The 23129-nt window shown below is 37.6% G+C and overlaps 1 protein-coding gene across 1 annotated transcript in view; it reads left to right on the top strand.

The window, feature by feature from the left end:
• Positions 1-23129, top strand: part of GPR137B (G protein-coupled receptor 137B) — a 113633-nt gene that overhangs the window by 61862 nt on the left and 28642 nt on the right. Inside the window, exons 3-4 of the mRNA XM_001378360.3 lie at positions 18690-18912; positions 21242-21391. Coding sequence (XP_001378397.1) covers positions 18690-18912; positions 21242-21391 — 373 coding nt within the window. The remainder of the gene's footprint in view (positions 1-18689; positions 18913-21241; positions 21392-23129) is intronic.

Below are 23129 nucleotides of genomic sequence, written 5' to 3'. Positions count from 1 at the left end.
TTTAGTAATGGACTGTGGAAGAGTAAACCAATCATATAGTAAGGTTCTGTCAACTGAGAAGTCTCACTCCTGTCTTGATCATGAGCACATGAGTAAGTTTTGCTTTAACTACACATGGGGGTAATTTGGCTGTACTTGTTCAGTCATTTTCAGTTGTGTCCTACTCTTCATCTCCCCTTTTGGGGGTTTTCTTGGCAAACATACTGGAGTAGTTTACCATTTCCTTTTCCAGCTCATTTTACAGTTGAGGAAACTGAGGCAAACAGGTTAAATGACTCGACCAAGGTCAACGCCCCACATCAATACAGCTAGTAAGTGTCTGAAGCCAGATTTGGATTTAGGTTGTTGTTAAAATCTTAGTTGAAGAGAAATAAGTCAACTATCTTGTTTATGGAAAAGCAAAATGGAAATAGATGTCAAAATGGAGAGGTTTGAGTCAGACAAGGTGAGAAGTTTCTAGTAGCCAGGAGATGGGGTGGAGGAACCTACAGTTGTTATGATCTGATAACTTGGAAGTGAAGTATAAGGACAGCTGAGAAGTTATTCATGTTGATTCATATCCTTAATCTCATCCATTCAGCTCCCCTATCATTTCATTTAGTCTAGGCACCAGGATGAATGTTTTGTCATGATTTACTCCTGGCCATGCTTTGATATGTTACCCTTTAAATAAATACAGTAGCTTGTCCAATTTAGTCAACATTCAATTTAAATGGAACAAATGCATTAGTCTGAAAGCGTTTGAAGCTCTCCACCCCAAACTGGCCCTTTAGCAATTCTGTGTTCCTGAAAAGGTAATTTATGAGCAGGCCAGCCAGCATATCCTCATTTTTCACTTAATTCCTCTTTTTATTAAGTGCATCTGTTCAGAATGTTGGAATCTGTGCCAATTTAATTAGGTTTTTCTCCTCCTAAATCTTTTCTTTCTAATCTCTTCAGTTTGGAAAAAACTCACAGGCAATGGATGGGATTGCTTAACAGAGCTTTGTTTCAGGTGTTTTCAACAATTTTTCAAACGTCTTCTTTTCAGAATCAAAAATACCTTGGGCCACATTGTGCCTTTAAAAAAATTTTTTTTTTAATTTTTAGGAAAGGCATGTTATTCAGAGAGAAATGTAGCTTGGCTGTTTAGAACTCATCTTTCACATTTCAGCCACAAAGCATGACTTTGAGAGGCTTTTTTTGATCTCTTTTTCTGTAAGTAATTTAAAATCCAATTTTTTTTTCTTAAAAAAAAAAAAGGATCATTTATCTATCTGTGGTGAATAATGACATCCTGCCCCATCTCTCTCAGAAAAATTGTTGGAGGAGGAGAGATGAAGTTCCATGTTCCCATTCTTAGAACTAAAATCAGGTTTTGTTTGTTTTTGCTTTTGTCCCTAAAATCAGGGTTGCTGAAACTGAGTAAAGGAATCTTACTCTTTATGGTTTCACTGAAGGTTTGCTAGTGTATCAGTACTGAATTCTTCAGGTAAATTAGTTCCTGCATTGGGCCAATATTGGTCAGATTCAAGAGGTGGCTCAAAATAAACAAAGAAGGAAGAGCAATTACAATAGTTAATAATTCATTGGAGTGTGCTTGTTCTACATAACTGAAAAGATGGGAGGCTCCCCTTTCTCTCAAGAATAAAGTACTCTTTAGCCATAAAAGTAGGGACTGGACCTTTCAGTTTCCTATAACACTTATAGGTTAAGTGACTTGCCCAGTCATGCAACCATTGTTTCAGAGGCAGGACTTGAACGTAGATCTTGGCTTTAAGATCAGCTCTCTATCTTCTACTCTTCATACCTTTCAACTACATATCTTTTTTTGCTATCTTTTGTTTTTAAATTGCTTTAATTTCTAAATATATTCTTTCCTCCTCTGCTTCCCAACTAGCATCCAAAGCAAAGAATTTAAAAGTGAATAAAAGCACTTCAGCAAAACCAATCAGGGCAGCCAGGTGGCACAGTTGACAGTACCATGCTTGGAGACAGAAAGACTTCCTGAGTTCAGATCTGGCCTCAGACACTAGCTGTATGACCCTGGGCAATCGACTTTAAACCTGTTTGTCTCAGTTTCCTCATCTTTAAAGATGAGCTGGAGAAGAAAAGGGCCAACTATTCTTTTTTTTATTTTTGCCAAGAAAATGTCAAATACCGTCACAAAAAGTCAGATACTACTGAAACAAAGGAACAACAAAACTAACCAGTACATCAACCACATCTGACAATTAATGCAATGTTCTTTGGCTATAGTTCCCCACTTTTGCAAGAAGATGGTATTGGGGACATCTAGGTGGCTCAGTGGATAGAGAACTAGTTCTACAGATGGGAATTCCTTGATTCAAATCTGTCCTCATGCACTTCCTAGCTAGGTGACCCTACACAAGGCACTTGACCCCAATTACTCAGCCTTTAATGGTCTTCTGCCTTGGAACTAATAACTTAGTATTTAAGACAGAAAATAAAGAGTTTTAAAAATGGTATCAGTAAGATGTGTGTGTGTGTGTGTGTGTGTGTGTGTGTGTGTGTGTGTTAGGTGTATAGGTCATGGTGGTGGTGTGTGTGAAAGAAGTAAAGGAAGAATGGGTTATATAAGTGGCCTAAGAATTGTCAACAAAGTATGGACATTGGATTGTAGTCCAAGTTACATAAGGCTACCAGAATCTGAGTTGAAAGGACCCCCAGAAGTCACTGAGTCCAACCTATATGAACAGGAATTTGCCTTTTCCCCAGACAAGTAGTCAGTCATCCAGCTTCTGCTCAAAGAACTCCACTGAAGTGGAACCAGCTCCTTCCTAAGGTAGCCCATTCTTCTTGTGAACAGCTTTGTTAGTAATCTATCCCTTACACAAAGCCTGAAATTGGGTCCTTTACAACTTCTGCGCATTAATGCTAGTTGGTGTCCCAATTTTAATGAAGGACAGCAATCATGTCTATCAACTCCCCTCTCTCCAAAGGTAGTATATTCTTCCCCAAAACATTTCCAGTTGCTTTAGTTGACCTTTGTAAGGTCTTGAAGCCAAGCTCCTCCCTGTTCTGGATGCAATCTTCTGGATATGGGCCAGGTGCTCCTTCTTAAACTGTGTTGTCTAAAAGTGAACACAGATTTCCAGTTGTAGTCTTACCAGTCAGCATATTTGTTCTAGACAGTATACCTCTGTTAATGCAGATTGCATTTATTTTCTCTTGGTTGCCAGGTCACACTATTAGCTCATTTAGATATCAGTCAGAATCTTTTTCACTCTAGCTAAACAGCCCCTGTCCAATTCTTATGAGAAAGATTTCTTTTCTTTTCTTTTCCTTTCTTGTCCTTTCTTGTCCTTTCTTTTCTTTTCTTTTTCTTTTCTTTTCTTTTCTTTCTTTTCTTTTCTTTTCTTTTCTTTTCTTTTCTTTTCTTTTCTTTTCTTTTCTTTTCTTTTCTTTTTTTTCCTTTCTTTTCTTTTCTTTTCTTTTCTTTTCTTTTCTTTAACCCTTACCTTCCATCTTGGAGCCAATACACATTGTGTATTGGCTCCAAAGCAGAAGAGTCCTAAGGGCTAGGCTAGATTCTTTTAAGTGTGACCATCAAAAATGTGGGTTTCAAGTCCTAAGTTTCCCTTAAGACGTAGCAAGAATATTGTAGGGGACTGGTGCCAAGGGGAAGCCAACTGGGGGACTACCAGAGAAGGAATATACTCCAATTCAGCTTCTGAAGCTGAACTACTTTTAGAGCCCTCCAGCTCCTTCCTTTTAAAGAAAATTTGCTCTTGTGTCACCTCCCCTAAATTTTCACGTCTACCAATTACAGTAGACGCTTTTCCCAGGTCAGCCCATTCTTAGTTTTTAGTTCTCACCTTCTCTGGGTAGATTATATCTTTTGAGTACTTCACACTTCTTTGATAAGCTTGCCCCTTGCAAATTGCTTGACCTTTTAGTGATTAATTTGACCTTCATAGGAACTTAGCACCCTTTTGTATTAGATCTAAAAATAGACCTAGCTTAAGGTTTTGGTCTCACTATAAGTGTGAGTTAAGTACTTTTTCATTGTTCATTAAGGAGTTTTACAACTTTATTTTCCCCTAAGTTATGCCTAAGTATGGGTGGAGTAATAATATTAAGTTCGCCATACATTCCTGATCAAGTATGTCCATTGTTTAAATGGGGAATAACCCTAACCATAACCTTAAGATAATGTTCCAAGGTAGAGTCTGAGAAATTTTAAGATTCACATAAGCAAATGAAAGTCTTCAGTTTCTCCTTACTTTCATCTGAGTATACGAATTAGGAGTCCATATTTTCTCTGCTGCAGACAATCTACATCTGGAAACCCTAATTCCCAGTCACTTTATGGGGCTATTAAATAGATATGTTTAACTTTACAACCAATACCTAGGAATGTTGTGGCATGATGTATTAAAACCAAGAAGCAGATTATGAAAGAGCGATTCCCAGAGATATTACAGCTCCTTTTTTATTCCTGGGCTGTCACTCTTGCTTGGCTTCATTCATTTCCCTGCCCCATCTAGACCCATTACAACAGCATACTCACTCCTACTGGTGAATCCCTTGCCCCATATGATCTTTAGTGTTCCTGTCTTAGTAAGCCCCTGCTCTGGAAAACTCTCACCCAGTTATCTGCCTTTTCTGCTCCTGCTCCCAAGTCACCAAACACTGCTAAAAAAAATTCTGGAGATCATGGTGATGGGGTATATGTGATATGAATAATTAATTCAATTATTTAATTAATAATATCTTCCCTTATCTGAGTAGCCATTTCTGTATACCAACCCTTTTCTGCTTGTGCTATCAACTCTCCATCATATTTTTCCATGACAAAAATTTCCATTTTTCTCCAATGCCCACTTCCACTTTTCCCCTTCACTCTTAGGTTATTGATAACCTATCTTTTACTTGACTAAAAAAGATATTAGCGATTTAATATAAGCTTTTCCTTCCTTTGTGCCTTATAACATCTTTGTCTTGGTCAGATGCCTTTTCTTCTTGTCTCAGTGTTTCCTTGGTTTTCACCAGTACTCTGAATTCTTTCTCCATGCACTATTCAATTATTTCCCTTTTCTGTATACCTTTAGTCTCTCTCTTTAAAGAAAAGCAACAAGGGAGTCAAGAGCCTATTTATAAGCTAGTCTTCCTTGTGTGGGGGTGTGGGTGGAGGCTAGAGGAAGTTGGAGAAAGAAGGGAAGGAGTTGTAGAATTCCTTAAAGCTTTTTCCCTTTGACCCTATTACCCACCTTACACAATGATAGCAAAACTAATCTATACTAGCTGCCACTCACTGCAGGCCAATTCTCATCTCCATCATTTCACTAACATTCCTCTCTCAAAAGTCCCCAGTGATCAAATATAGTGGCTCTTTCCAGTCTTCCTTCTGCTTGACTTCCCTGAAGCATCTGATGCTGCCAGCCCTTTACTTCTTATTATACTTTGTCCACTTTGGCTTCTGAGACATTGTCTATTTCTAATTTCCTTTTACCTCTCTGACTAAGGAACAGTCTTTACTAGCTTATCTTATTCCTCCTACCACCTGAATATGAATATTTCCTAAGATCTTTGTCTTTGCCTTCTTTTCTCTCTTTAGACAATCTTTCTTGGAGATCTCATTCTCTCCCACAATTTAGGTTTTCTCTTCTGTAATGATAATTTGGAGAACTAGATCTACCTGATATTTCTCAGGTTCCAAACTTGCATTTTAAAATATTTGTCTTTTTTATTATGAATGTATCAATCACAAATAAACATTAACATTTCAACTTATAAAAAGAATTATGTAATAAATTGTAAGCCTCTTACACATTTATTTTTTTTATATTACATTGTCAATATAATTTTTAATATTCATTTTCTGTTATTTTGCAATCCATGTTCTCTTCCTTCTTACTCCTCCTCTCTCGCCAAAAAGAGGTAATAAAATTTAGGTTCTACACATGTTATCATACAATATATATTTCCATGTTCAGCATGTTGTGAAACAAGATACATATTACTTAATCTAGAGAAAAATTCATAGATAAAATGAAGTGAAGAATGATATTATTCAGTCTACATCCCCATTCCATCTGTTCCTTCCTTTTTCATCATGAGTCCCTTGGAGCTGTCCTTTATCCTTGCCATGTTAATAAAGTCACTCATAGTTGATCATCATACATTATTGTTATTAGAGTGTACAACATTCTCCTAGTTCCACTTATTTCATTTTATATCACTTCATATAAGTCTTTCTAGGGTTTTTGTGGTCATCTTGTTTGGTCATTTCTTATGGTACAATAGTATTCTGTAACAACCATATACCACAACTTGTTCAGCCATTCCCCAACTGATGGATGGAAACCTCCTTGGACTCCTATTCTTTACCACTACAAAAAAAGCTGCTATAAATATCTTTCTACAAGTACACCCTTTACCTCTATCTTGAATCTCTGTGGCATACAGACCTAGTAGTAATATTGCTTGGTCAAAGGGTATTACTCTCTATATCAGATCACAGCTCCACCAATGGTGTATAAGTGCCCCTTTTTTTCCACATCCCTTCCAACATTTATCATTTTTCATTTTTGTCATGTTAGCCAGTCTGGTAGTTATGAGGAAAACCTCAGAGTTGTTTAATTTGCATTTCTCTAATTAACTGATATGAAGCAATTTTTTCATTTGAGTAAACATAGTTTTGATTTCTTCATCTGAGATTTGCTTGTTCATATCCTTTGACCAGTTGTCAGTTGAAGAATGCTTTGTTTTCTTATAAATTTGATACTGTTCTCTATTGTTGCACTTTTAAAGAAGTTTATATTAAAGTCATCATAGAATTAACAAAATTACCCTATTTTTGCCATCTTCTAAACTTCTTTTGAGTTTCTTCTACATGTTTTTAGATGTATTTTCAACTATCATCTTGACATCAGTCTTTCTGAATGTCCTGTCAGTTCTTCCAATTCAGCATATCCAAAACCAAATAATCTTTTTTTTCCAAATTAGCTTTTCCTCCTAATTTCCCTTCTCTGTTAATGGCCTGTCCCAGTTCTATAATCTGGAAATATCAGCAATCTTTGATTCCTCCTATTCTTGTCACCTCTTCATATCCAATAAATTGCCAAATCCTGAGTTTTAACTCCTCAGCCTTTTTCTTTCTGCTCATAGTCCATACTCATTACTTCTGTCTTGAATTATTATTATAACTTCCTAATGGCTTCTAGGCCCTCCTTGACCTAATTGTACACACAGTCAGAGATATAATAGGAATTCTAGCACCTAGAGCAACTATAATGGATAGATGGTTAGGGAGACCTTGGGGAAAGGCAAGAAGACCGGAACAAGATAGGGCTAAGCTAGGGAGGAGCATAGCTGGATTTCACAGCCTGGGGATCACTGACCTTCAAGGGTCCATGGACTTGAATAGGAAAAAAAATGTCATTATCTTCATTAATCTCTAATTGAAATGTAACATTAACTTTAGTTGTGAATATTGACAACAGACATTATTTTGAGGAGAGGTCCCTAGGTTTTACCAGACTGCCAAAGGGGTCCATGACCAAGATTAAGAATTTCAGAGCCTCCTTTTAGCATGTGCTGATGTTACCTTCATTGTCTCATATTGTCTCTGTTGTTTTAGCACCTCATTGTAGGGTTCAAGTAGTGGAGGGATGGTCCAGACTTTAGAATGACCTATTCCCTTATAACATAGGTGGTGCCCCCCAATTATCCAGTCTCTGGAATAAAGAAAAAGAGATAAAATGGCTTACAGGGGACAGGGTGGAGCTTGGCAGAGGAATAAGTTTCCCTTAAGATGTAGCAAGAATATTGTAGGGGACTATGGTGCCAAGGGGAAGCCAACTGGGGGACTACCAGAGAAGGAATCATACTTTTTAAAATTGGTGCCCTGGTCCCTTTTTCCTAGTTATGAATCTATACAGCATTACCCTTTCCTCCCTTCTTATAAAGTCATGGCATAATATATACATTCTACTTCCACCTTCTACTTTTTGGAATTTAACTCTTCTCCCAGATCAAGAGTTATTATATCTTCTAAGAAGTTCCCCTCACTGCCACCCCATCACCCTCTTCACTAGAGGCAGAAGGGATTTCTCCCATCTCACATCTTCCCTAAAATATAATACAGTTACCTTGACTTGTTTCATAAGTATTCATATTTTGCCTTGCCTTCCCTGATTAGAGTAGAATTTTGGGCATTCCTAGTCTTTTTTTTTTTAAAGCCCTTACCTTCCATCTTGGAGTCAATACTGTGTATTGGCTCCAAGGCAGAAGAGTGGTAAGGGCTAAGCGATGGGGTTAAGTGACTTGCCCAGGGTCACACAGCTGGGAAGTGTCTGAGGCCAGATTTGAACCTAGGACCTCTCATCTCTAGGCCTGGCTCTCAATCCACTGAGCTACCCAGCTGCCCCCACATTCCTAGTCTTTAGCACATAATGTAGCCTTTAAGAAGTACTTGCTGTTTGGAACTATGCCCAAAGGGCACTAAAAGACTGTCTGTCCTTTGATCCAGCCATAGCACCGCTGGGTTTGTACCCTAAAGAGATAATAAAGGACAAGACTTGTACAAGAATATTCATAGCTGTGCTCTTTGTGGTGGCCAAAAATTGGAAAATGAGGGGATGCCCTTCAATTGGGGAATGGATGAACAAATTGTGGTATATATTGGTGATGGAATACTATTGTGCTCAAAGGAATAATAAAGTGGAGGAATTCCATGTGAACCAGAATGACCTCCAGGAATTAATGCGGAGTGAAAGGAGCAGAACCAAGAGAACTTTGTACACAGAGACTGATACACTGTGGTACAATTGAATGTAATGGACTTCTCCATTAGTGGCAATGCAGTGATCCTGAACACCTCGGGGGGATCTAAGAGAATGAATACTATCCACATTCAGAGGAAAAACTGTGGGAATAGAAACACAGAAGAAAAACAAATGCTTGATCACATGGTTCGATGCGATGGGAATATGACTGGGGATGTAGACTCTAAATGATCATCTTAGTGCAAACAACAACAAATGGAAATAGGTTCTGATCAAGGACACATGTAATACCCAGTGGAATTGTGCGTCACCTATGGGAAGGGGTGGGGGTACTGGAGGGAGGGAAAGAATAGGATTCTTGTAACCAAGGAATAATATTCTAAATTGACTAAATAAAATTTTCTTTAAAAAAAAAAGGGGAATACTTGCTGAATTGAAACAAATTTGTTGTTCCTAACTAGCACAACTGTCCTAATGAGAACATTAAGTGGCTTTTGGGGGTATGCTTTTTGTCTTTTGCTTTGAGGAAAATCCCCAAATAACCAATTTTAGGACTGAGTAGCAGTTTCTCCCTGTCGTACCCCTCAACCCACAGTGTAACTCATTTATATTGCAGGCAGTATGACTGGCAATGTTGGCAAGCCATGAGAAACGGCATTTATTGCAAGCCAGACATGCTGTAGCTAGCCCATGGTAAAAACCTTAATTGATTTTTAAATAGCGTTCATGATGAGACTTATCCTTAAAGGATAAAAAGCCCAGATTTTTCTATTTCCAAAGGCTGGTTTGGGTTACAATGGGCTACATAAAAGCATTCATGCAGGCAGTGAGCTAGCTTTTTGTATTGAGAAAACAAGGTTGATTCATAAGCTCTACCCATGGTTTCAGGATGTTTCCAGCTTGCATTCTTCATGAAAGTCTAGTGTGCCAATAAAATACATTAGGAAATAGTACTTTCAGGACACAGGCTTTCAACAGTCTCCAAAAGCTTTCTTTCTATTCCTGACCACTGCTTAAGTGGACATGGGTATCTCTGGACATCAGTGTTATATGTTTCAACTATATTGGATTTTTCATCCACCATCCCTGAAATGGTTCAATGTCTAGCCCAGTGCCTGCTGCCCTTAAATTATTGTAGATGAATTGATTGATTTTGCCATTGTATTTTTGAGCACATAGCAGGCACTGGGGAAACAAATGCAATGAACAGAATCATCCCAGTTTGTAAAAAGGTTGCATTCTAACTGCAGAGATAACTATATACTATATGAAATATGGAGAATGACTTTAAAGAGCATAAATACAAATAAATGAAAATTAGATACAAGGTAATTTGGGAAGGCAGGAACTAGTAGTTGAGGGGATCAGGAAAGGCACTCATTTCTGTCTTCTCTGCTTGCTAAAATCCTTTCCATTCTGGAAAGCTGGGTTGAACTGGCATCTCCTCCATGAAACTTTTGTCAGGACAGTAGTGTGGTACAGGTGAAACAGTATTGGGTTTGGAGTCAGAAGACTTGGCTTTCCCACTTACTAACTCTTCAACCTTCAAAAAGCCCCACAACATCTCTGGGCCTCAGTTTCCTCAAATATAAAATGAGAGGGTTAGACTAAATGATCTCAAAGGGCCTTTTATCTCTAAATCTAAGATCCTCTCCTCTCTCAAAAGTCTCTTCCTGACTCATTTGTAGTATTTTGTTTGCAATTACCTTCCCTTTCTAGCTATATGACCATAGGCAGGTCATTTAGAATGGGGGCAATAATAGCCCCTACTTTGTATGGTTATTGTGAAGATCAAATGAGATCTGTAAAATGCTTTGCAAACCTTAAGGTACTTCTCTGACTTAGCTCTCTTTATATTCCTAGCACAGTATCTTGTGTGGTGTTGTTGTTCCATCCTTTCAATGACCAACTCTTCATGACCCCATTTGGGGTTTTCTTGGCAAAGAATGGTTTGCCATTTCTTTCTCCATTTTTCCAATGAAGAAACTGAGGCAAGCAGGGTTAAGTGACTTGCCCAGGATCACACAGTAAGTATCTGAGGCCAGATTTAAACTCATGAAAAGTGAGCCTTCCTGGCTTCAGAACTGATGCTCTATCCACTATGTCACCTAGGAGCTTTAGTCATACTTATTGAATTATATGCATTAAAGTTGATATACCAATGCTGGATATTGTATGAAGGAAGCAAAAATGATAGGATTCACATTGTCTTAGTACTAACAAGACATAGCAAGGATCATAGTGAGCATGGCACAATTCTAGGTCTAAGGAACAGACCAACACACAGGCAGCTATACAGATATAGAGCAAACATAAATACTTTGTATTAAACAAAGGGGAAATTATTTTATGGGGAGACGGGTAAAGAGAAAATTGTGATGTTGACTAGACAATCAACCAATTGGTCAATGGGCATTTATTAAGTGTCTACGATGTGCCAGGCACTGGGATGCAAAGCAAAAATGAAATATTCTTCTCCCTCAAAGAATTTATATTCTGTTGGGGAGAAATGACATGCATATTTAAGAATATGCAAAATAAATGCAATATACTTTGAGAGGGTGAGCCCAGGAATCTTGGAAAAATTAGGAAAGCTTCAACTAGAAGAAAGAATTAGAGCTGAGTCCTGAATGTAAGAAGTAAAGGATTCTAGGAGGGAAAGGCAAAGAGGGAGTAAGAAATTAAGTTCTTTGAGGATGGGAACAGTTTCATTTTGTATGTCTTTTAACACCTAGCAAAGTGCTATGCTCATAGTATTCATTTTTAACATGTTTGTCAAGTTGAATTAATTAGGCAAGATTGAATCAGGGGGAAATCATTGCATCTTTCCAAGTTAGCCACAAAAATGCTTTGTAGAAATCCAGAAATTATTTGAATGAAAGAAGCAAAGGGAAACATATACCCTATACACTGTGTAGCCTAACATAGTACCCAACACTTAGTAGGTGTTTAGTTTTAATAAGTCTTATTAATTGTGGTCATCTAAAAGAAAATTCATGTGGGAATAGAAACATAGAAGAAAAACAACTCCTTGATCACATGGGTTTATGGGGATATGATTGATGATATAGACTCTAAATGATCATGCTAGTACAAATATCAATAATATGGAAATAGTTCTTGATCAATGACACATGTAAAACCCAGTGGATTTGTGCGTTGGCTATGGGAGAGAGGTAGGGATAGGGGAGGGAAAGAACAGGAATCTTGTAACCATGGAAAAATATTCTAAATTAATTAATTAAATAAGATTTCCTGAATCTTAAAAAAATAAATAAAAGAAAATTCAGGAGGAGATAGGGGAGACTAATGGAGCAGTCTAGGTGGAGAGGCAGAGAAAGATAAAGAGTCTCTGCCCTCTAGGAGCTTACAAACTAATGAAGGAGAGAACATGACAGTAACTAGGTACAGACAAGCCATGTACAGGTAATTTATAAGGAAAGAATGAAATGAGCATTTATCGAACACCTATTATATGGCAGACATGGTGCTAAATTTGTTACAAATGTTATCTTTTTATGAGCCTTGTAACAGTTCTGGAAAGGAGTTGCTATTATTATTTCCTTCTTACAGTTGAGGCAACAGAGGCAGACCCAAGGTTAAGTGACTTACTCAGAGTCACCCAGTAAAATTAAGTATTTGAGGCTGCATTTGAACTCAGATCTTCCTGACTGTAGGCCCAGAGTTGAAGAGGCTGCTTGATTTAGCTGCCTCTGAATGCATCTATAAACACATAACTGACTGGCCAACTAACCACAAGCAATGGGGCATGGAAGTTTCTACCATAGAAATATTCTAGATGTAGACAATTTCAGAAACATGGAAGAGGGTTAAGGAATAGCTTCAGAACAGAGGCAGCCTGCCCTAAGAAAGACAAGGTCTTCCAAATCAGGGAGATTCTACGGACTGCCATATAAGGTCAGGGATAAGGTCTCAGTGCCCATGGATGTGAAAGCACTAGGGAGACAATAATATTAGAATATTGAAGAGTTGGAAGGAACCTCTGGAGCCATTTTTGCCTTAAAGCATTAAGCCATTCTTTTTTATGTTTAATCTGAATTTTTTTATTTAATTAATTAATTTGGAATATTTTTCCATGGTTCCATGATTTATGTTCTTTCCCTCCCTTCCTCCCACCCCCCTCCCATAGCCAACGAGCAGTTCTACTGGGTTTTACATGTGTCATTGATCCAGACCTATTTCCATATTATTAATATTTGCATTAGGGTTATCTAAGCCATTCTTGAAGAAGAGTTTACTCCAATAAAGCCCTATTCCAACTCACCACTGTCCGAATGTGACCGTAAGCTCTCAAAGACAATGACAGCAGAGCACCCGCCTTCACAGGTTCTCCCAAACCATAAAGGATTTCAAACTGATATCTAAAGTTGTTTTGTTTTTTTTTAAGCAGTTTACAGTCCAGCCTTCTGATCTTTAGTTCCTTAAATTTGGGTTGTTTCCTCACAAGAAAAGGGAACATCTTGTTGGTGTGATGTAGTTTGTATCTAGCAAACAGAAGCACTGTTTGAGCCTTTGGCTATGTGACTCAAGCAGTCTCTAGGATCTGAGTCACAAGTGCATGAAAAGCTTCTAATTCATTTCATTTTCTCTACTTTATGGTAGTTTTAAACTATCCATAATTTAATTCTTCAGTTCTATCCCCAGCCATAATTAAAAAAACAGCTTTTAGATTTCAGCCCATTTGGTGTCACAGCTTCAACTTTTTTTTTCTTTAGGAATATGAATCCTTATTAAGGAGTTGGGCTGAAGCCATTTATTATATAATAAATATTTTTTGTTGTTCAGTGATTTTCAGTCATGTCTGACTCTTTGTGATTCTATTTGGGGTTTTCTTGTCAAAGATACTGGAGTGATTTGCCATTTCCTTCTCCAGCTCATTTTACAGATGAGGAAACTGAGGCAAAGAGTGACTTTGCCCAGTCTAAAGTCTAGACTTTGCCTAGTCTTTCTAAACTCATGAAGATGAGTCTTTCTGACTGTAGGCCTAACACTGTATTCATTTCACCACCTAGCTATACCATTAAATATTGCCAAGATCTTACTAACTTTGATGTAAATTAAAATTGTAATATTAATGTTAATTTTTAAACCTAACATCCAAAGAATCTCCAAAATCATTGTGTTGCTAAAATATGAATGTATAGTTGACTAGCAAGATCCTTCAATTGAATGTGCATCAATCAACAAGTAATTTATTAAATTATTATTAAAAGAAAAGTATATTTACAAGAAGAAAAATGTAATCCCTTTTTTGTTGTTGTTGTCATCATGGTCTGGTAGTAAGTAGTTTACTCTATTTAAACAACTATTCATTTAGTTGTTATAAAGAGTCTTTGACCTATACAAGAGTTGACAAGTGTACAAAATGTTTATTTGGTTAAATTGTAGTTGATCATGTTTGTATCTAAATTACTGTTATAAAATATGTGTACTTTTAAAATTACTTAGATCTGTGGATGTGAATTTGCAACTGAAATTTATTTTGACAGTTGTTAAATTCCTAAATGACAAATGATAACAAATACACTATATGTTTGTGATTTATGCTTTTTAAAAACACCATCATATCGGTCAACTTGGTGGCTCACTAGATTGAGAGCCAGATTTAAAGATGAGAGGTCCTGGGTTCAAATATGATCTTAGACACTTCCTAGCAACATGAACTTGGGCAAGTCACTTAACCTACATTGCCTAGCCCTTACTGCTCTTCTGCTTTGGAACCAGTAAACACTATTGATACTAAGACAGAAGATAAGGGTTTTTTAAAAAGTACACCTTTTATACTCATATCTCTCTTAATTCTCAAAACCAGTCTCAGAGCCAGAGATTATCTGTGTTTTATAGATAAGACAATTGAAGCACAAAGATGTAAGTTGCTTGCCTGAATGTATATAACAATTTAGTAGTTGAACAAAGTCTAGAAACCACATCTACTGAATTCTAATGGTGTGATCTTCTGCCCAGCTTATAAGAAAGCATCAACCAGCAAATACTTTATTGAATACCTATTATGTTCCAGGAACTGTGCTGGTTAGGCACTGGAGACACAAAGAAAGACAAAAAAGAAATAGTTCCTGCTCTCAAGATGCTTACCTTCAGTCAAAGGAGATTAGCATTGAAGTCATTGATAAAAGGTCTGGAATCTTCCTGTGTACTTAATAACATCCTGCCTGGTATTCTGTCATTTTCTATACATTGTATTTTCTCCTTTCGCTACCTCCTCCAATAAGAGCAATGTGTAGATCATTTTATCTTGTAAACCCTGGCTTTGTACACAGCAAGCACTTAATCAATGATTGCTAAACTGAAATTGAATTCCATAAAAGCAGAATATATGCTGTTATGGATTGCTTTCCTCTTGAACTGTGAGAGACTTTAGAATCCCCATTTAGTGATTAGGCATTAGCGTTATCCTTTGAAAAATGGAAATACAGACCCAGAAAAACTAATAGAAATTATATTTTGTTATATCCTCTGTTTTTAATCAGCGTATTTGTGGGTTGATATTCCCAGCTTTACAAGGAACTCCTATTGCAGCTGTATCAATGCATTACCTTTGAAGCTTGCCCACTGAGCAGTAAAGCCATTATCTGGAAAGTCAAGTTTATAGATTAAACCCTGGCTAGTATATGAACATCATTCTTTATACTCAACTACTACTGTCTACTTACAAGAGCTGAAAGTGAAAAATGAAAAACTTCAAAAGAAGCTATGTTTCCCAGGAGCTATTTGGAAAGCTTTCATAGGCTTTGATTTTCTAGACATTCAAGAATAAAATAGGATCCAACCCTTCAGAGCAGCTGCAGGATTTCCCTAGAGGAGAATATCCAAAATGGCAGCCAATACCTTCTGGTAAAAGGCCAACAGGCACCACAAAGACCTTTTTGTTTGACCTGGGAATTTTTATTAGACATAGTCAGTGATAATACAAGTTTCTGAATTTACTCATTGACTTTCTTTAAAATGCGCAGGGCATATTGTCCATTTCTTCCTTGAAAGAACAAATTCCAGTGACTCCCTATTGCCTCCAGGATCAAATACAAAATGCTCTGTTTGGCTCTTCATCTTCTAATATCTCTTCCCCTTTCCATCTTTCTAGTCTTCTTACACCTTAATTACCACCATGCATTCCTTAATCCAGTGATATTTCCCTGCTTGCTGTTCCATGAACAAGATACTCCATCTTTTAGTACTGGACATTTTCTCTGACTTTCCCCATACCTGAAACGTACTCTCTCTTTTCCTCTCCCCCTATTGGCTTCAGTGATTTCCTTCAAGTGCCAACTAAAATCCTGTCTTTTATGAGAAGCCTTTTCCAACTGCTCTTTAGTGCTTTCCATTTTCTAATTATTTCCTAGGCAAGCTGTATGTAGCTTATTTGTACATATGTATTTGCTTTTTCTGTCCCCCATTAGATTGTGAACTCCTTGAGGGCAGGGACTATTTTTTGTTTCTTTTTGTATACCTGGCAATTTGCACAGTTCCTGGCACATAGTAGGTACTTGATACATGTTTATTGACTGACCAACTGAAATCCTGGCTCTGCTACTTATTATGTGTGACTGTGGGTAAGTCACTTTGTTTTCTAATCTATAGGCTGAGCATATTAGACTCAAAGCTCTCTCTAATTTCCTTTCCACCTCTAAATCTATGAATCTATAATCATGTGTCCAAAAGTCATCTTATTACCATTCCCCCTATATCCCCTTCTGATTTCATGTTCTTTACAGTGGTAAAACCATTCATTCAATCTTCTTTGGTGGTGTTTTTTAACTCCTTGAGGACATGGATTGTTTTCTGTTTCTGTTTGTATCCACGATACCAAGGAGAGTTTTTGGTATATTTTTTTATTGCTGAATTGTTTCAGTTGTGTCTGACTCTTCATGACCCTATTTGGGATTTTCTTGGCAAAGATACTGGAGTGCTTTGCTGTTTCCTTCTCCAGCACATTTTACAGATGAATAAACTGAGGCAAAAAGGGTTAAGTGATTTGCCCAGGGTAACACAAATAGTAAGTACCTGGGGCTGGATTTAAACTAAGAAAGAGGAATCTTCCTGACTCCAGGGATGGCACTTAATCCATTATGCCATCTTGTTGACCTTCTTGGTATTTAGTAAATGCTTAATAAAGACTTGTTGGATTGTATCTCTTTCTCACTTTATTTTTAGTTGTTTAGGGGAGTTAACACAGTGCAGTGGAAAGAGTGATGAACTTGGACCTCAGTTTGAATCCGAATTTTACCACTTATTCCTTGTATGATCTTTTTTAGTCTTTGATTTAACTTCTCTGGACCTCAGTTTTATCAAGTATAAAATGAAGGAGATGTACGATAAGACTTCTAAGGCCACTTCCACAGCCCCAGTGCTCTCTCTAGTTGTATGAGTCTGTTGGCATTAGACTTGGAGTCAGGAAAACCTGAGTTCAAACACTGCCTTAGAGATAGACCAACTGTGTGACCTCTCAGTCCTAGTTTCTTCATCTGTAAAGTGGAGCTAATAATACTACAAAAACATTTTGTCAGCCATAAAAAAAAAACCATGTAATTAGCTACGATTATTGATTCTATCTCTGCAATATCTTGTAAATCTATCGACCTTTCTATTCCATACATATCCCTAGATGATTTTATTGGACTGTTTTTATAGGCAAACTTTATACCTCCCTCCCTCACTTTCCCCCGCAATATACTCTTTTCTTTCTAATCTATCCTTCATAGTAGATCTTCCTAATACATAGATTTAACCATTATACTACTTTGTTCAAATGCCCTTATTTTCTGCTCAATACAGTTCATTCTCTTTAGTTATTTTATATATTTTTTTATATTATATATGTGTGTATATATATATATACATATACATATACATATATACAATATACATACGTACACATACACAAAAATGTTACAATTTGATGCCATGAATAGACAAGAGGACTCATCTTCCTGAGTTCAAATCTGGCCTTAGACATTAGCCATGTGATGCTGAGCAAGTCACTCACCTCTGTTTGCCTCAGTTTTAATGAGCTAGAAAGGAATGACAAACCAGTCTAGGATCTTTGTCAAGAAAGCCCCAAATGAGGTCACAGAGAGTTAAACATAACTGAAAACAACTGAACAACAACAACAAAAAAAAAACCCAGATATTCACATACACATACATATATGCATATCTAGATAGATAGATAGATGACAGATGGATGGATAGATGGATAGATTCATAGGTGGGTAGATGAATAGATAGATGGATAGATATAGATAGAACAATCATATATTGTTTCCCTTCACAGAATTTAAACTCTTTGAGAAGAGAAGTTGTTTCATTCTTTGTATTTGTATTATCAATTGGTACAATGACTGGCACATAGATAAAGGCTTATTGATTAAGACTGAGTGTTCATTGTCAAAAGACATCAGACAGTCCCATAGCAACTCTGTACCCCTTTTAAGTTTCTTGTAGAAAATTTCAAGGATAGATGATGGGCATTTTTCCAACTTCTAGAGGGATTTGTAACAAGTTGTTTTTTTAAGTCCATCCAACAATTAGCATGCTCAGTTATGAAATAAGCAGGTTCCAGATAGTCTATTTGTAACCTTGGTGTGTCTGTTATATGCTCTTGCTAGGAAATTTTGCTTTATTTTTCATCATTATGATTATTTTTATAAAACCTTTACCTTCCGTCTTGGAGTCAATACTGTGTATTGGTTCCAAGGCAGAAGAGTAGTAATGGCTAGGCAATGGGGGTCAAGTGACTTGCCCAGGGTCACACAGCTGGGAAGTGTCTGAGGTCAAATTTGAACCTAGGACCTCCTGTCTCTAGGCCTAACTTTCAATCCACTGAGCTACCCAGCTGCTCCCTTGCTTTATTCTTAACTGAACTTGTATACAACATGGAGAGGATAGTGCTTTATATTTTTCTTATTCTTTCTTTTTCAGACTTCCCCTCTACCTGGCTTCCCTCTTCATCAGTCTTCTTTTCCTGTTGGTGAATCTAACCTGTGCAGTGCTCGTGAAAACAGAAAATTGGGAGAGAAAGATTATCGTCTCAGTTCGAGTTGCCATTAATGATACCCTCTTTGTTCTCTGCGCCATCTCGCTCTCTGTCTGCCTCTACAAGATTTCCAAGATGTCCTTAGCCAATATATACTTGGAATCTAAGGTAGGATGGGAAGCACTTCCAACATGTACTCCACTCCTTCCAACAAGCTCATGCCAGAAATTGTAGATTGACTGGGAAACAAAAATTACCAAAATGTCTCCCATGCTTAACCTTCTAGTGGAAGTTAGTAAGGCTGTTGTTTAAAACAAAAGACTAAGGCATAAGTTCAGAACACTAATAGCCCGTTCTCTTATATTTCTGTGGCATCCTTGTGTCAGACAACTAAGAATACACTGACTAGTGGAGAGTATGAGGAAAATAATTTATCTACTTAAAAATAGAAAATTGATTTTGCCTCCATTTTTAAAAAGTGTGTGACAGAGTATAGCTTGGTGTTGTAAGGAGTAGGCTCACGTGTTGCCTGTGACTCTGAATAGCTCTACAGTCTTTCCTGGATACCTCAAGGCAGGCATCTACCAGGAGTCATCTGTGAAATTAGAGGGAGATTTCAATGGGATGGTGGAGTGTTCCCACTTGGGTAGGTCCTACACAGCTAAAGTCACAGGTCCTTACTCTATTCTCATTTTCCAAATTTTAAAAGAGGCACTGGGAGTTTTTTGGAGGACACTTAGTGAGTCAAGGGGGAACTCAAAACGAGCTAGCTTCCAGGCTCACATTCTTTCCCTTTGATTTGCTAGGAGACTAGGGACTTCCTCTTCCTCAGGGGCCAGTGCCCACAGAATTGCCCTTCTGCCTGTCTTTCTTAGCCACATGGTGATTTCTTTTTTTCCTAGGCACAGGAAAGGAACCAGAATTAAAGTTGGGGAGGAATTTATAAACCCAATCAATTCTCCACCATTTTTTCCCACTCTTGGAATATCAATCCTTGCCACCTCTGGGTACCTAGAGAAAAAAATACAAGCATGTTTGAAACCATAGGACTAAATTTGCCTCAACAGCTGGTACATTTCTTTCACAAAGCAGATTGCTAAGCAATGCATGGTTGTGTAACTCCTGGCAGGATGGAGTATTGACATCAGAGAGGGAGGGCTTGGGCCCTGCTCCCTTGTCTACTGGTGATTTGCTGAGTGCCCTTAAGACCCATTTGCTTAATCTCCTTATTCACAAGAGTAGGGCCAGGTGATGGGGTTTGTGTGACACTGTGTGCCAATCTGCCAGGGCTCAGAAAGCATCCAGTCATAACAAATTGAGGAATAGCTGCCAACCCTGAGAGCCCACAGTGAAAGATTCCTCATAAATCCAAATCCTTGCCACCGAGCACCATTTTGTTTTGCTGACATTGCCCTGGAGAATCAAGCCCTATAGTGAATATGCCAAGGCAACTTTTTATTCACGTTCTTTTCAGGGAAATGTCAAATTTGATTTTGTCTCAATTTTCTTGAACACAATCTCTTTGCTTCATGAGGCAGTTGGGGGTTTTAAAAACTGGGAGAGGGGATTTAACAGGAAGGATTAAATTGTAGCTTTCTACCAAAGTGCTTTTCAGAACTCCCACAGGGAAAATAATAAGCATAATTAACAGCTATTGAAATAATATAATAATACCTTGGATTTATTTGATAACTCCTTCTTGGGAAAAAAAAATCAAAGCAGGCTCCAGACATTCATTCAGGTATGCCAACTAATATCCTGTTTATCCAGTGACTTTCTGATTGGTTAAATCAGAATGATCAGAAAAACTGATCATTTATTAACAAGAATTTTCACAGCTACTCACAAGTACCAAGTCCAGCCAAGCAAGTATTTATTAAACAGGGAGTATGTTACTGGTTCCAAAAATCCTCTAGCAACTGGGCTCTGTCCATATAACCATCCCTTGCTGTGCGCTTAATCATCTCACTGGAAAGACTGGCCAAAGCAAACAATAAACCCAGGGGAGTTGGCAGCTTCTGGAACAGTTTACCCCTGAGCTGGCCAGGGAGAATTAAAACAAAGGTCCACATCACTTGGATATTCTTATCTCAAAGGTCCAAAAACAGCACTGCATGGAGGTTGGGTCTCTGTCTCTGTTTCCGACAGAGTTGAAGTATTTCCAAACTTAGATTACTGCTGTCTCTTATCATAGCATTTTTGCTTCTTTTTCAGATGCTTGGAAGGTCAAAAGGGAAGCAAGGATTTGGGGGAATATATGGCTAGATTCTTAAAACTGAATATATATTTGGAGGTTATTTAAAGAGTTATTAATATCTTGAAATGTCTGACTATTTCTGATAGGGCTTTGGAATATCTGAAGGACTTACCCATCCAGACCTAGTTTAGCAGTGATGGATGTAGGAAGGGCGCTGAGGGACAGTGGTTGGCCAAAATGGCCCTGGACCTTCCTGGGAGTTGGATTGGACTAAAGCAAATTTTCTTTTTTTTCCCCCAGGGTTCATCTGTGTGTCAAGTGACCGCCATTGGAGTGACCGTTATCCTGCTTTATGCATCCAGAGCCTGTTACAACTTGTTTATATTATCCTTTTCTCAGAATAAGAATGTCCATTCCTTTGATTACGACTGGTACAATGTATCAGACCAGGTAAGTGAGGAGCTCATTCATCAGCAAGGGATGTTTAATTGGGATAATTTGCTTTGAAGACTGAAGCACCTATAAATAAGATTCAAAGTTGTTCAGAATTTTCAGGATCTTGGGAACTTTTGTGGTTGTTCAGTAGTTTCAGTTGTGTCTGGCTCTTTGGGACCCCATTTGGGATTCTCTTGTCAAAGATACTGGAGTGCTTTGCCATTTCCTTCTCCACATCTTGGGAACTGACTTTCCTTATAAGAGACATGGCGGAATATTAGACTGAGCTGTGGATGAGATTGTAGAAGCCAGAGCAGTTCCAGTCAGGCTTGGTTCTATTTATTCTCTAGTCTTATGACCTTGGGCAAGTTGTGTTCCTTTTCCTGTCAGGGGTCTCATTTGCCAAATGTGGTGATAAGTCCTGCCTATTTCATATGATTTTCACAAATAATTCCTTTCTTCCTAGAAAGCCATCAAAAATTAAATAATCATAATCGTGAGGACAAAGCCTATTCAAAGTGTTTTGGGAAATGTTAAAGTGTTATTAAGAACTGGAGTTTATGATTAAAAAAATGAATGAAAGAAAACTTACTCAGACTATAGAAAACATGTCTAAATTTTTATTGAGTGCTCTGAAGTCAGGGTGTTTTCAAAATTGTTTAAGTAAATATTGCTGTTGTTGTTTAGTTCTTTCAGTTATGTCTGACTGACTTCATTTGTTTTTTTTTTTGCAAAGATACTGAAAAGGTTTGCCATTTCTTTCTCTAGCTTCTTTTACAAAGGAGGAAACTGAGGCAAACTTGGTTTAGTGATGCCTATAGTCACAAACTAATAAGTATCTGAGGCAGGTTTTACAATTTTTTTTATTTAATTAATTTATAATATTTTTCCATAGGTACATGATTCATATTCTTTCCCTCCCCTCTTCTCACCTCCCTCCCATAGCCAATGAGTAATTCCACTGGGTTTTATTTGTGTCATTGATTAAGCCCTAGTTCCATATTATTGATATTTGCATTAGGGTGATCATTTAGAGTCTACATCCCCAATCATATCCCCATTGACCCATGTAGTCAAACAGTTGTTTTTCTTCTGTGTTTCTACTCACACAGTTCCTCTGACTGTAGATAGCATTCTTTCTCATAAGTCCCTCAGAATTGTCTTGGATTATTGCATTGTTGCTAGTAGAGAAGTCCATTACATTCGATTGTGCCACAGTGTATCTGGTTAGACAGGTTTTGAACTCATATAGTGGATAGAGAGCTAGCCTCAGGGTAGGAAGACCTGGGTTCAAGCATAGCTTCTGAGACATTTTGCTTTCTGACTATGGGCAAGTTATTTAATCTCGAATTGCCAGGCAATCCTCTAGACAAAGTTATCAGTCTTTGTCAGTGGAGAAGTTTTCTTATCAGATTCAATTTGATTCAAATTAACTCAATAAGCATTTATTAAGTACCTTCTATGTACTGGACAGGGCAGTGAGATAGTATAGCAGATAGAGTGCTGGACTTGGGGTCAGGAAAATCTTCCTGAGTTCAAATCTGCCCTCTGACACTAGCTCTATGAACCTTGGCAAGTCACTCAACCCTGATTGACTAGTCCTTACTGCTTTCTTCTGCCTTAGAACTGATACTAAGACAGAAGGTAAGAGTTTTAAATTTTAAAAGAGCATTACACAAATTTCCCAAAAGTCTTAGTGCCATTTTAGCCATTACTAGCTTAAATAGCTTAAAGGGAATGATTGAACCATTTT

Source organism: Monodelphis domestica, chromosome 2, assembly GCF_027887165.1.
Source record: "Monodelphis domestica isolate mMonDom1 chromosome 2, mMonDom1.pri, whole genome shotgun sequence".
NCBI lineage: Eukaryota > Metazoa > Chordata > Mammalia > Didelphimorphia > Didelphidae > Monodelphis > Monodelphis domestica.
The sequence above is the reverse complement of the archived record's forward strand: the minus strand, read 5'-3'. Positions and strand labels throughout refer to the sequence as shown.